We start from the raw sequence: 13,712 nt of genomic DNA, 5'->3' as shown, positions 1-13,712 counted from the left end.
CTACATTAAGATTAATTTCACCTCTGTTAGAATGGCTACCACCAAGAACACAAACAACAAAAAATGGTGGTAAGGATGTGGGAAAGAGGAGCCCTCATACAGTGCTGGTGGGAATGTAAGCTAGTACAACCACTCTGGAAAACAATATGGAAGCTCTGATAAAAACTAAAAATAGACCTGCTATACAATACCATTCCTAGGGATATACCCAAAGGAATGTGAGTCAGCTTACAACAAAGACACTTGTATACTCATATTTATTACAGCACTGTTCACAATAGCTAAGCTATGGAAATAGCCAGGATTCTCCACTACTGATGAATGGATTAAGAAAATGTGGTATTTATATATAATGGAATTTTACTCAGCTACAAAGATGAATGAAATTTTGCCATTTGCAGGTAAATGTTTGGAACTAGAGAACATCATCTTAAGTGAAGTTAGCCAGAGTCAGAAGGCCACAATCTGTATGTTCTCTCTTATATATTGAATACAGACCTAATACAAACACAGCAATAATATGAAACTTTGGTCACATTAAATGGAGGTCGCACATGGGAGTGGGAGGATAAAAGAAGGAAATTAAGAAGTTGAGTATGGGTGATATACTCTCTATACAAGAATGGATATAGAAATTTTAAACCAGCTAAAACCACCATAAGAAAGGGATTGAGGTCAAATTTAGATAATTAGATGTTCACTGCAGCACTATCCACAATAGCCAAGTTATATAACAACTCAGATGCCCTACAACTGATGAATTGATCAGGAAAATTTGATGTATATATACAATGGCATTTTAATCAGCCATAAGGAATAATGACACTGTGTGGTTTAAAGGTAAATGGATGCAATTGGAGGACTTCATGTTAAGTGAAGTAAGCCAGGCTCAGAAAGATTTCCATGTATGAGATTTTCTCATACATAGAAAATAGATCCAAAAGATAAAAATATATGCAAAAACAATCATGATCTTACACACACTCATATGTATAACTTTTTTGTAATAGCGGAACTACTCTATGGAACTCAGAGAAGGAGGACAGGAAGAGAGAATGATACAGCATCAACAACATTGTAAAACATAACATCTGTGAAGGTAGAGGATATAAGGATATTTATTAAAAGCTATTGAAAAATGGGGGGAGGTGAGAGGTAATAATGTAAGAGTAATGGAAGGGATTAAATGGACCAAAATAAAGTATACCCACAGTGGGAATATACTGAGAAACCCCTGTGAACATCAACTTAGATACTAATAATCAAAGACAGGACTGTAAAATAGGTATAGTTTGTATGTGGGCCTACTTGTGGTATGGGAGGGTGAATGATGAAGATTAAGGTGAGGGAATATGGTTGATGGACTTTATATACTTATATAAAGTAGAACAAAGAAACCTTTTGGAATAGTTTTAAGTGGGGTGGAGAGGGGTTTGATGGGTGGAGAGAGTGAGGGTGACCTAACCAATGTACAATATAAGCCTGTTTGAAGTTTTCATAATGAATCTGCCCTGTACAATGAATACACTCTAATAAAAGTAATGAGGAAGAAAAACAATTAGGATGAACTTCATTGAAATTGTGCTAAAAGTCTAAAAAGCATACAAAATATAAATGCTTTCAAGTAAATTATGTTGAGTTCAATTCATGAAAGCTTAACTATTAATGAAATTAGGTAATAACATTTGTAACCATTGTATAAATAATTCCTGTGTCAATGAAATTTGGTCATAATAAATAAGCAGATTTTCTTAAATATTAAAAAATACTTTTTTTCCTGGCAGTCATGGAGATTGACTTAGGGTCTTGTACTTGATAGGCAAGTCCTTTACACTTGAGCCACTCCCCATCCCCTGAAGAAATTCATTGTATGAGTGAATTCCTTTGGTATATAATGTTTTACATCAGAGTAAAACAAAGTTTTAATATGAATTGCAACTTTGTGCTGAATGTGTAAGCATTGAAGATTAAAGTGTCCTCACAGTTAAATGTGAGAATCACTAAACTCAAGAAATATTAAGCATGAAAGAATTTCTGGACTGCAGGTAAAAATATGATTTCCTTAAACTTTTCACATCAAAATGGTTAACATATTCTTACAGGTTAATTTTAACTGCTTTTGAAAAAGATAGTAATATAAATTCTAAAATATATCTAAAACTTACATGCTTTGTGAAGTTTTTGTTTAACATCATGAATAGTAGATGTTTGTGTCACCTAAAAAATGAAGAGAAAATATAAATAATTATAAGAAAAAAGGACTATTTTTACTGTATATTTAAGAGTAAAGCTATTGTAATAGTGTAAAGCGTAAAATTATAAAATAGTTATTTTGGTTTTTTGAGCTTTTAAATTACTACTATTTAAAAACATTGCACATTGTATGAATTAAGGACACAATTTTTAGAAATTACATTTGTGTATGGCAATAAAGATATTTTGTGAGTTCAATCAAGTCATTATTTCTAAGACATTTTTTAAAATGTTTTCATTGTCAAATATATTCAGGTCACATTTCTAAAACTCATGAGATTTTTATGACATTTAAAGTTTTAAAACCTAAAAGAATTTTAAGAGATCTTATTCATTTAACTAGAAAATTCTTGAGGATAATAATTCCAAACAAATGCTTCAATCCATCTTTATATTTTTGTACTTTCAGACTTTGTTCATATCACATTCACAAATGCTGGTAACTTTAATTGCCTTATAAAAATCCAGCTTACCTTCAAGACACATTTTCATGATCATTGTAAAGATATATTTCTGTTCCGAAAATATGAATTGAATATTGGTGAAATTTATGATAATATATATACATGTGTTATTATTTTTGCTACATTAAATCTCCCTGTGGTTATTTTGGAAGGCTTAAGTGAAAAAATGCATGAATAATCTAGAACAAAATAATTCCCCAGGCGGTTTTTAATTAATACTATTATATTAAAATGTTTACACTAAATGTGTAATGACAAAAAAACTGTTTTCAATGGAATAATATATATCTATATGCTGGTGCATATTTTATTTCATTTAAATTTTATTGACCTTTGATAACTAAATTGTTTTTTAAGTGTTGTTTGTTTTAAAAGTATCGTTTTATCTAAATGCTAATTATTTACTGAGAACTTCTATATTTCTCTTCTAACAAAGTTGCCTAAATCCCATATTCTTTACTTAGAGTAGCAATTATTTGTCTATCAGTCATTTCATGGCCCATATAATTTTGGAAAATAAAATCATGTTCAATGAATCCCATGTTCACCTAATTCCTTATGAAGGCATGCTTTCTTGTGTTCACAGGTGATTTATTAACTTATAAGGACCTTGAGAACAATGACCTAATGTTGCTGTGGAATGAGCGTCAAAAACTAGTATACTGCACAGAATATGATAAAATCCTAATTAACTTTTTTAAAAGTCAAAAATTAATTGCAAATTCATATGAAAACAAACAAAATTTAAGTTTATATGCTTTTCCTCAAAGCAGAGTAATTAAAATGACAGTGTTCTACCTAGACTTTCTCAAATCTGCACACATTTATAATCAAGTTTATGATTGGTTAAATAGACTTGCATGAAGAATAATGTATTACAAGCCTTTAACAAAGCTTTTTAAAAAATCCATTTGACTTTCACATGTTAGAAAAGTGCTGATTTGAATAAATCTTTGAGAACTGCCATTTCTAAAGTAGTTTTAGAAAAAATTAATCAGTAATGATACAGATATCTATTCAATTAGACAGGGAACTGTGGTTATCTGCTCTCATTCCTTTAGTTGTTGTTCCCAGAGCACAAATACAGGAAACTATGATAATTAACAGAACATATAAGACCTTTTGATTACTAAATTAATGTCTCAGTGGCTTCATGAGGGAGATTATTCATAACTTCTCATTTTTAGCCAGCTTTTCAGCTTCTTATAAAGGACACATTATCATCACAGTAATTTATTCATTTTTACAAATCACAATTAATTTTGCAAATGGGAGAAAAGTAATTCTACATTGGAAACCTTGAAACTCTCTATTATGTTCCTTTCTCATTTAAATTGAACATAATGAAAGGCTTTCACATTCAAGAGATTAGTCAATGAGGTGACAGAATTTGTTACACACACACACACACACATACACACACACACACACACACACAAAGGGGTATGAGAAGTGGCTCAAGTGGTACAGGACCCTGAATTCAAATCCCAGTTCTACAAAATAAAAAGATTAATTTTGGAAATATTAAAATAAATGTATTTTCTGATGACAAGGTAAAATCGACTCTTTTATATATTGCATGTTTTCAGAAAGAATTTATTATAAATGGTTTAGAAATAAAGTTTGCTTTACCTGCTTTTCAAAGTACCAACTATTTTCACCACTCCGATTTGAACAGTCTTATCCCAAAAATAGTATATTCATTGTCATGCTTTAGGAATAATTTAAGTGGTTCTTGGCAACTGAAGACTTTTGGCAAATTAGTGTAATTTAAAAAATATTTCTTCTAATCCTCATCATCATTTCTTCAGGAAGTGACCAGTTGATGTTGGACCTGGCATTTTGCCTTGCTTTGGGAGATGGAATGTCAGCCAAAGAGATTATCTCCTTTCCAAGCCTTAGGCCTTGAAAGGTACTATGTGAAAACATTTCTCTCTTGGAGCTGCTGACTTGTAACAAGCTGAATACAAACTATTGAGACAGCTGTTTCTTAATTTTTGGAGTTGCCCTTCACTTGGCAGTTACAGATCTCGTATTTCAGCTTAGAAACCAGGCAAATAAGATTATTTCAACAAATAAATACAGTAATAGATTCAAGAGGTAGGTTTCCTTATAGAACTAAAGTGAATGAACTTGAGCTCATTGATTTTGGAGTAAATTTTTTTTTGCAAAGGGCCTTTCCTTACTCTCATAGATTTTTAATTGTTGAAGTATTTGTTATCTTCTCCTGGCTGGTGCTTTGCAGAGGAACTATTTTTTCTCTTCACTGTGTTGAATTTAGGCATCGTCATTTGACTTGATTGTCCTGTGATATGTGAGAGGAAGTTTTACATTTACCATTAGAGCAGAAACTTTAGGAGCTAACACAGAGTGCACTACCTCTCTCTTATGTTAACTGGCAATTAAAAGTCATGAAGATAAAGACTGCTTAATCAATTTGGCCTCAAAATAAATAGATCTCAGAGGATATCCACAATTAATACACATTAATCATAACATATACAAGAGTATTAAAGATTAGTTATCAAACAGTAATGATTACCTGAGTCATAACTTGGTGTACACTAAGAGACTTTATTTATTATATAATATACGTATTGCAAATGTACTAGTTTTCTTTAACATAACTATATTAAATCTATTGATGTGGAACTCATATCCTATAAAACTAATAGATTTAAAAATAATTTTAAAGTCTAATTTAATTTTTTCCCTTGCACTTTAAATTATTGTTGCACTGAGGGTTCATTGTGATATTTACAAAATTGCTTACAATATGTCTTAGTTAAATTCCCCCTTCCATCATTCTATTTTACCTCCTCATCCCCTCTTAGAATAGTTTCAACAGGTCTCATCTTCTCCATTTTCATATATAACTACATAGTTATTTCCACCATGTTCACACTCCTATACCTTTTCCTTAATCCGACCTCTACCACTTGTACCAACCCCCAGACAGGAACTGTTTTGCCTTCCTGTCCTTCATTTTTAAAGAAAAAAAACTACTTTTGTTTGTTTAAGATAGTTAAACAGGGAGTTTCCTTATAACATTTCCCATGTATACACGTGTTACATAATCTAATTTTAAAAGTTACTTGAAAATTTGAATGGATAGCCATACATTTTTACCTACTTCAAGATTTATGTTAGTTTTTAAAATATGGAGAATGAATTCCAAGCAAAAATAGTGAGAAAAAATCATGTTAAAAAGCTCACATTTTAATACATCTCTTGACACCAAAGTTCAAATACAGAAGCTAGAATTATTTCTGCAGCATTCACTCAGTGCTCTAATAATTGATACTACATATTGGCCATTTTCCAGTTACTGAAAGTCTCTGTGTTACATTTCAATTCAACTTTGCATACTGAATGTCACAAAAGAATTAATCTTGAATAATTAAAGAAATTCAGAGTACTTTTTTTTTTTCAAGTTGGTGAACTATATCTTTTTCTTTTTCTTTTACTCATATGTGCATACAATGTTTGGGTCATTTCTCCCCCTTCACCCCGCACCCTCCCTTACCCCCCCACCCCCTCACTACCAGGCAGAAACTCTTTCGCCCTTATCTCTAATTTTGTTGAAGAGAGAGTATAAGCAATAATAGGAAGGACCAAGGGATTTCGCCAGTGAGATAAAGATAGCTATACAGAGAGTACACTTGCATTTCTTTCCTGTGCATATGTGTTAACTTCTAAATTAATTCTTTTCAAACTGACCTTTTCTCTAGTTCCTGGTTCCTTTCTCCTATTGGCTTCTGTTGCTTTAAGGTATCTGCATTAGTTTCTCTGCATTGAGGGGAACAAATGCTATCTAGTTTTTGGGTGTCTTACCTATCCTTGTACCTCCTTTGTGTGCTCTCACTTTATCATGTGATCAAAGTCCAATCCCCTCGTGTTTGCCTTTGATCTAATGTCCACGTATGAGGGAGAACATATGATTTTTGGTCTTTTGGGCCAGGCTAACCTTACTCAGAATGATGTTCTCCAGTTCCATCCATTTACTTGTGAATGATAACCTTTCATTCTTCTTCATGGCTACATAAAATTCCATTTTGTATAAATACCACATTTTCTTAATCCATTCATCGATAGTGTGGTATCTTGGCTGTTTCCCTAACTTGGCTATTGTGAATAGTGCTGCAATAAACATGGGTGTGCAAGTGTCTCTGGAGTAACCTGTGTCACATTCTTTTGGGTATATCCCCAAGAGTGGTATTGCTGATCATATGGTACATCTATGTTTATTTTTTTTTTAGATTGAAGTATTAACTTTTGGCTTTATTTTCTTCTGATCTGTCTCATTCACGAGTAAGTGTATACATTCGGAATCTCCACTTTTTTCTCATATCTTCTTTCTTTTTTTTTTTTTTTAGTATAATCTAATTTTGTTTTATTGCATTTTATTTTTTTATTCATATGTGCATACAATGTTTGGGTCATTTCTCCCCCCTTCCCCCACCACCTCCATTCCCCCTCCACCCCCTCCCTCTATCCCCTACCCCCTCGATACCTGGCAGAAACTATTTTGCCCTTATCTCTAATTTTGTTGTAGAGAGAGTATAAGCAATAATAGGAAGAACCAAGGGTTTTTGCTGGTTGAGATAAGGATAACTATACAGGGAGTTGACTTGCATTGATTTCCTGTGCATGAGTGTTACCTTCTAGGTTAATTCTTGTTGACCTAACCTTTTCTCTAGTTCCTGGTCCCCTTCTCCTATTGTCCTCAGTTGCTTTAAAGTATCTGCTTTAGTTTCTCCGCATTGAGGACAACAAATGATATCTAGTTTTTTGGATGTCTTACCTATCCTCATACTTCCCTTGTGTGCTCTGGCTTTTATCATGTGATCAAAGTCCATTCCACTTGTTGTTTTTGCCCTTGATCTAATGTCTGCATATGAGGGAGAACATATGATTTTTGGTCTTTTGGGCCAGGCTAACCTCACTCAGAATGATGTTCTCCAATTCCATCCATTTACCAGCGAATGGTAACATTTCGTTCTTCTTCATGGCTGCATAAAATTCCATTGTGTATAAATACCACATTTTCTTAATCCACTCATCAGTAGTGGGGCATCTTAGCTGTTTCCAAAACTTAGCTATTGTGAATAGTGCTGCAATAAACATGGGTGTGCAGGTGCCTCTGGAGTAACCTGTGTTACCCCAAGAGTGGTATTGCTGGATCATATGGTAGATCAATGTTTAGCTTTTTAAGTAGCCTCCAAATTTTTTTCCAGAGTGGTTGTACTAGTTTACATTCCCACCAACAGTGTATGAGGGTTCTTTTTTCCCCCGTATCCTCGCCAACACCTGTTGTTGGTGGTGTTGCTAATCATGGCCATTCTAACAGGGGTGAGGTAGAATCTTAGTGTGGTTTTAATTTGCATTTCCTTTATTGCTAGAGATGGTGAGCATTTTTTCATGTGTTTTGTGGCCATTTGAATTTCTTCTTTTGAGAAAGTTCTGTTTAGTTCACTTGCCCATTTCTTTATTGGTTCATTAATTTTGGGAGAATTTAGTTTTTGGGTTCCCTATATATTCTGCTCATCAGTCCTTTGTCTGATGTGTAGCTGGTAAATATTTTCTCCCACTCTGTGGGTGGTCTCTTCAGTTTAGAGACCATTTCTTTTGTTGAGCAGAAGCTTTTTAGTTTATGAAGTCCCATTTATCTATGCTATCTCTTAGTTGCTGAGCTGCTGGGGTTTCACTGAGAAAGTCTTTGTCTATACCTATTAGTTCCAAAGTATTTCCTACTCTTTCCTGTACCAACTTTAGAGTTTGGGGTCTGATATTAAGATCCTTGATCCATTTTGAGTTACTATTTGTACAGCGTGATAAATATGGATCTAGTTTCAGTTTTTTACAGACTGCTAACCAGATTTCCCAGCTGTTTTTGTTGAAGAGGCTGTCTTTTCTTCATCATATATTTTTAGCACCTCCGTCAAAGATAAGTTGGTTATAGTTGTGTGGCTTCATATCTGGGTCCTCTATTCTGTTCCACTGGTCTTCATGTCTATTTTTGTGCTAGTACCATGCTGTTTTTATTGTTATTGCTTTGTAATATAGTTTGAAGTCAGTTATCGTGATACCTCCGGCATTGTTCTTTTGACCGAGTATTGCCTTGGCTACTCGTGGCCTCTTGTGTTTTCATATAAATTTAATGGTAGATTTTTCAATATCTTTGATGAATGTCATTGGGATTTTGATGGGAATTGCATTAAACATGTAGATGGATTTTGGGAGTATAGACATTTTTACTATGTTGAGTCTATCAATCCATGAGCATGGGAGATCTGTCCACTTTCTATAGTCTTCCTCAATCTCTTTCTTCAGAAGTTTATAGTTTTCCTTGTAGAGGTCATTCACATCCTTTGTTAAGTTTACACCTAGGTGTTTGATTTTTTTTTGAGGCTACTGTAAATGGTATTGTTTTCATATATTCTTTCTCAGTTTGGTCATTATTAGTGTATAAAAATGTTAATGATTTTTCTATGTTGATTTTGTATCCTGCTACCTTGCTATAGCTGTTGATGTTGTCAAGGAGCTTTTAAGTAGAGTTTTTTTGGTCTTTAAGGTATAGGATCATATTGTCTGCAAATAGGGATATTTTGAGTTTATTTACCTATTTGTATTTCTTTTATTCCTTCTTCTTGCCTAATTGCTCTGGCTAGGAATTCCAGTACTATGTTGAATAGGAGTGGAGATAGTGGGCATCCTTGTCTCATTCCTGATTTTAGAGGGAATGGTTTCAGTTTTTCATCGTTAAGTATAATGCTGGCTTTATATTGTTGAGGTACTTTCCTTCTATTCCTAGTTTTCTTAGAGCTTTTATCATGGTGTTTGATCTTATGAAATGCTTTTTTTCAGAGTACTTTTTATTCTTAGAGGACAGTGAATATTTTAACATTGAATGTGTTCATAATTCTAAAAAATTCTTATAGTTTGAGTGATGTACAAAATTTGAAACAATTCATTACATTTCTTTGGCTATCCTGGATAAAATTAAGCTATTCTGTACTTTAAAGCTGATCTGATTCATTCCCATAAACCTGAATGCCATTGATATATTTTCATACTAGAAAACTTCGTATCTCCAGCACTACCTTGTCTTCATATCTGTAACCTCACTTCTACAGTTGTATATTTAGAAATGTGTTTAGAGATGTTCAAAATTAAACAGTATGATCCAAATGCTGTAATTGTTAAGCTTAAAACTACTTTTACTCCATTAACCACATAATTACTATGCAATTTTTCAAATAAGAATTTTTGTATGAAAGATGATAATTTAGCTTCACCATCTGAGAAATCTCACAGTTCTACTGATTCAACCTCATTTTTAGAAACAGATCACTGCTATTGCTTTTCATATTCACTATTACCTGCAAGAACACATATTTATATTAGGCACTCACTAAGCACCTTTTTAAAAATTTAACATCCGATGGATAGATTGAGTCAACTTATTGGATTATGTGAAGAATAATTATTTCATATATCTGCTGTATAGTTATAAATGAAATAAGTACAACACTGATATGCATACAATGATTTAAAAAGAAATCATTGTATGCATATTTGGCAACAATACAGGAAATAGCTTTCCTGTATTATTTTGTTACAGATTTTTTGATGATGATTAAACAGTCTTCAATAATGAAGTGACAAAAGCTTCAGTGAAAGGTGTTTTAATTTATATTTAATTCAAATTTAATTGAATGTACCTATTAGAATAACCAGTGTTGTGCTGTAAAACTCAGTGGTTTAAAACAACTGATACTTATTTTCTCTCATATGTGGAACATAGATCCAAAAAATAAAGTTATACAAATATAAATCATGTACATATATACATATATGATTATATAGTGTGTGTGTACACACACACACATATTATATATATATATATATATATATATACACACACACACACATAAAACATATCTTTAGTAGTGGGACTGTTTGAGAGGACTAGAGGAATGAAAGAAAAAGAGAATGCAGAATGAATAATATAGAAATACATTTCATCTGTGTAGGAAAATGTCACAATAAAACACAGTGAAAATGGATAATTAATATAGGGTGGGGAGGAAGGGAAGGGAAAGTAATAGAGGGGACTAATCTGATTAAAGTACAATATTTTCATGGGTAAACTACTGTGGTGAAAACCCTTTAAACAAAGAATGTACACTTGAAAAACAAAAACCTGGAATGAAAAACAGGTCCTCTTTTGGATGGATGCTAGTGGGAAGGAAGTAAGTAAATGGAGAAGATAATGGAGGGGAAATAAGATCAGTGTACTTTATATACTTGTAAGAAAGTAGAAAAATGAACCTGTCAAGACTATTTTAAGTAGGAGGGCAGGGATGAGGGAGAATGTTAGAAGAGAATGAATGTAACCATGGTACCTTGGAACCATATATGGAAAAGTGACAATGAAACCCTCTTGTACAATTAAAATATATACTCACAAGAATGGTAGGTCTTCTCTGTATTTTCCTCACTCTGTGATCTGTACTAACAAGCAGAAAATATCTATATCTGAGGCAGATGTTTTTTAAAAAGTAAGTAATGAAATTTGCCTGGATTATGTTCTTAAAGTTTCCCCAGACTGATAAGTGTATGTCTTCCACTTGCATTTCACAGAATAAAACAAGTTACATCAGGGAAGAAGTGAGTTTAATTCCACCATGTGCAAAAAACAGTTTAAAAAAATCTTAATAAAAATACTAACAGTTTCAGACCTGATCAACAAAAATTTGGTCTAATATGCTTTATATAATCAAACTACATACTCTGTATCCTCATGGAAGCAGTGCAAATTTACTTCTAATTAAGAATCTGGCATAATTTCTAGACCTTCTGAAAAATGTGACCTCCCAGCTCATCAGTTCTGCTATCAGTGGATGTTTAGGATTTCTATGCTTATAGAGTAACATAATTTATTAACCCAGGATGACAGATAATTTAATGGTAAGCCTCAAACTTTTCTTTTGCATTTATTTTCAGTTAGCTATTTGTGCTAGCCTGTTTGTAAGTTCATTTCTCCTGGAACACATTTGCAAAAGCATCCAGTAGCAAACTATGAGCAATCTTAGTTGTTTTCTGTCCTGTCTCAGATCAATAACTTAATTAGATGAATGACATACCTTATAATTTACTGTAGGCAGCAATTTCACCAATTATTTTGCAAGTGTTTTATTTGAATTTTCATCTTTCCAGGTAAAAAGTAAGATTAAGATGTTTCTCTCACCATCTGCCAATTGATAATTAAGCAATTACTACATGATTTATATGTTTCTTGCATTACCACTCCATTGCTAGCACCAAGTTCTGCACTTATCCAGATTATATAGCTTATGCTTGATTCACAAACCCCAAAACTGTATTCTCCAAATAATTTAATTTGTTGATCATGTAACATGTCCATAAAAATTTTCACTCTTTTCCTTTTATCCAAATCTTGGGCAAAAGCTGAAATTTCTTCTACCATCTCATTGAGTGTTGCCATTTAAAATAGAGAGAAGTAAAAAATATTGCAAAATTTGCTGACCCAAATATTTGACATAAAATAAGCTATGTCACTTCCTTTCATTCTGTCTTATTTACAAAAGTACAACATATGACCATGTCTAACCCAAATGGATAGAGAAATAGAGTTTTCCTCTTGATGTATTGCCCCTTTTATTAGTATGAAGTGAACTTCTTTGTCTATTTTGCCTAATTTAGGTTTGACGTCTACTTTGTCTGATATAAGTATTGGTACTCTTGCCTGTTTTCAGGGACCATCAGCTTGAAAGATTTTCTTCTGCCTTTTCATCCTAAGGCAAAGTTTTTTTCTGACTATAAGGTGGGTTTCTTGTAAACAACAGATTATAAATTCTTTTTTTTAATCCAGTTTACCAATTGATGTCTTTTGATGGGAGAGTTGAGACCATTATTGTTCAGTGCTAATATTGAGAGGCATGTGGTGATTCCTGCCATTTAGTTGTTTTTGTTGTAATAGTATTTGTATGGTGCAACTAATTCTGTGGTACTCTCTAATTACTTATCTGCTTTTCTTTTGAAGTTTAATAGTTTCTGTTCTTTCATGGCTATATTTGTTTTCATCTTTTGTATGTAGGATTCCTTTCAAAAACCTTCTGTAGTGGTGGTTTAGTAGTCATGTATTATTTTACTTTATTTTATCATGGAAGATTTTTAATCCTCCTTCAATTTTGAATGATAATTTTGTTTAGCAGAGCATCCTAGGACTGAAATTGTTTTCTTTCAGTGCTCAAAATACCTCACTCCATGCCCTTCTTGGTTTTAAGGTGTCTGTTGAGAAATCTGTTGTTATTTTGAGGAATTTACTGTTATATGTTATTTGGCTTTTTGATCTTACACCCTTCAGTATTCTTTCTTTGTTCTCTAGATTTACTGCAAATAGTACAAGCATTTAAATTTTCTATGTTGATGGGAAGAGAAATATTACTCCTGATTTAAGCATTACAAAATTATAATTACATAAACTTCTAGGTATGAAATTTATTTTAAAATGACTGTAAACTAATTTTATAACTACCCCCTCATAAGGGAAATTAAGTTACTTGGATTGTTTAACCCTTCTGAGAACACTGTAAGTGGAAAAAATATGATGACTTTTTAGTTTATTAAAATATTTTTATTAGACCTATTATACATCTCTGGCTTTATTTAATATCATTATGTAAAATAACAATTTATTTGGCTAAAAGTAATCACAATGCTTATAATCCCATGAGGGATGCTAGATAGCATTTAAATTTTATTGCATTCTCCTCCTACTCCTATTACACCACTACTGGGCACCTATCTGAAGAAATATATGTCAGCATACAATAGAGCTAGTTTCACACTAATGTTCATAACAGCACTGTTCACAATTGCCAAGTTATGGAATCAGTCTAGATACCATAAGTAAGTAAATGGAAAATGAAAATGTGTATATACACAATGAAATATTATTCAGTTATA

The 13,712-nt window shown here is 32.5% G+C and overlaps 1 protein-coding gene across 1 annotated transcript in view; it reads right to left on the bottom strand.

Moving 5' to 3' along the window:
- Positions 1–13,712, bottom strand: part of Tecrl (trans-2,3-enoyl-CoA reductase like) — a 142,865-nt gene that overhangs the window by 105,400 nt on the left and 23,753 nt on the right. The window contains exon 2 of the mRNA XM_074042116.1: positions 2,166–2,217. Within this exon, the coding sequence (XP_073898217.1) occupies positions 2,166–2,217 (52 nt within the window). The remainder of the gene's footprint in view (positions 1–2,165; positions 2,218–13,712) is intronic.

Source organism: Castor canadensis, chromosome 9, assembly GCF_047511655.1.
Source record: "Castor canadensis chromosome 9, mCasCan1.hap1v2, whole genome shotgun sequence".
In the NCBI taxonomy this organism is placed as follows: domain Eukaryota; kingdom Metazoa; phylum Chordata; class Mammalia; order Rodentia; family Castoridae; genus Castor; species Castor canadensis.
Note: the sequence above shows the minus strand (reverse complement) of the source record. Positions and strands in the feature narration are given on the sequence as shown.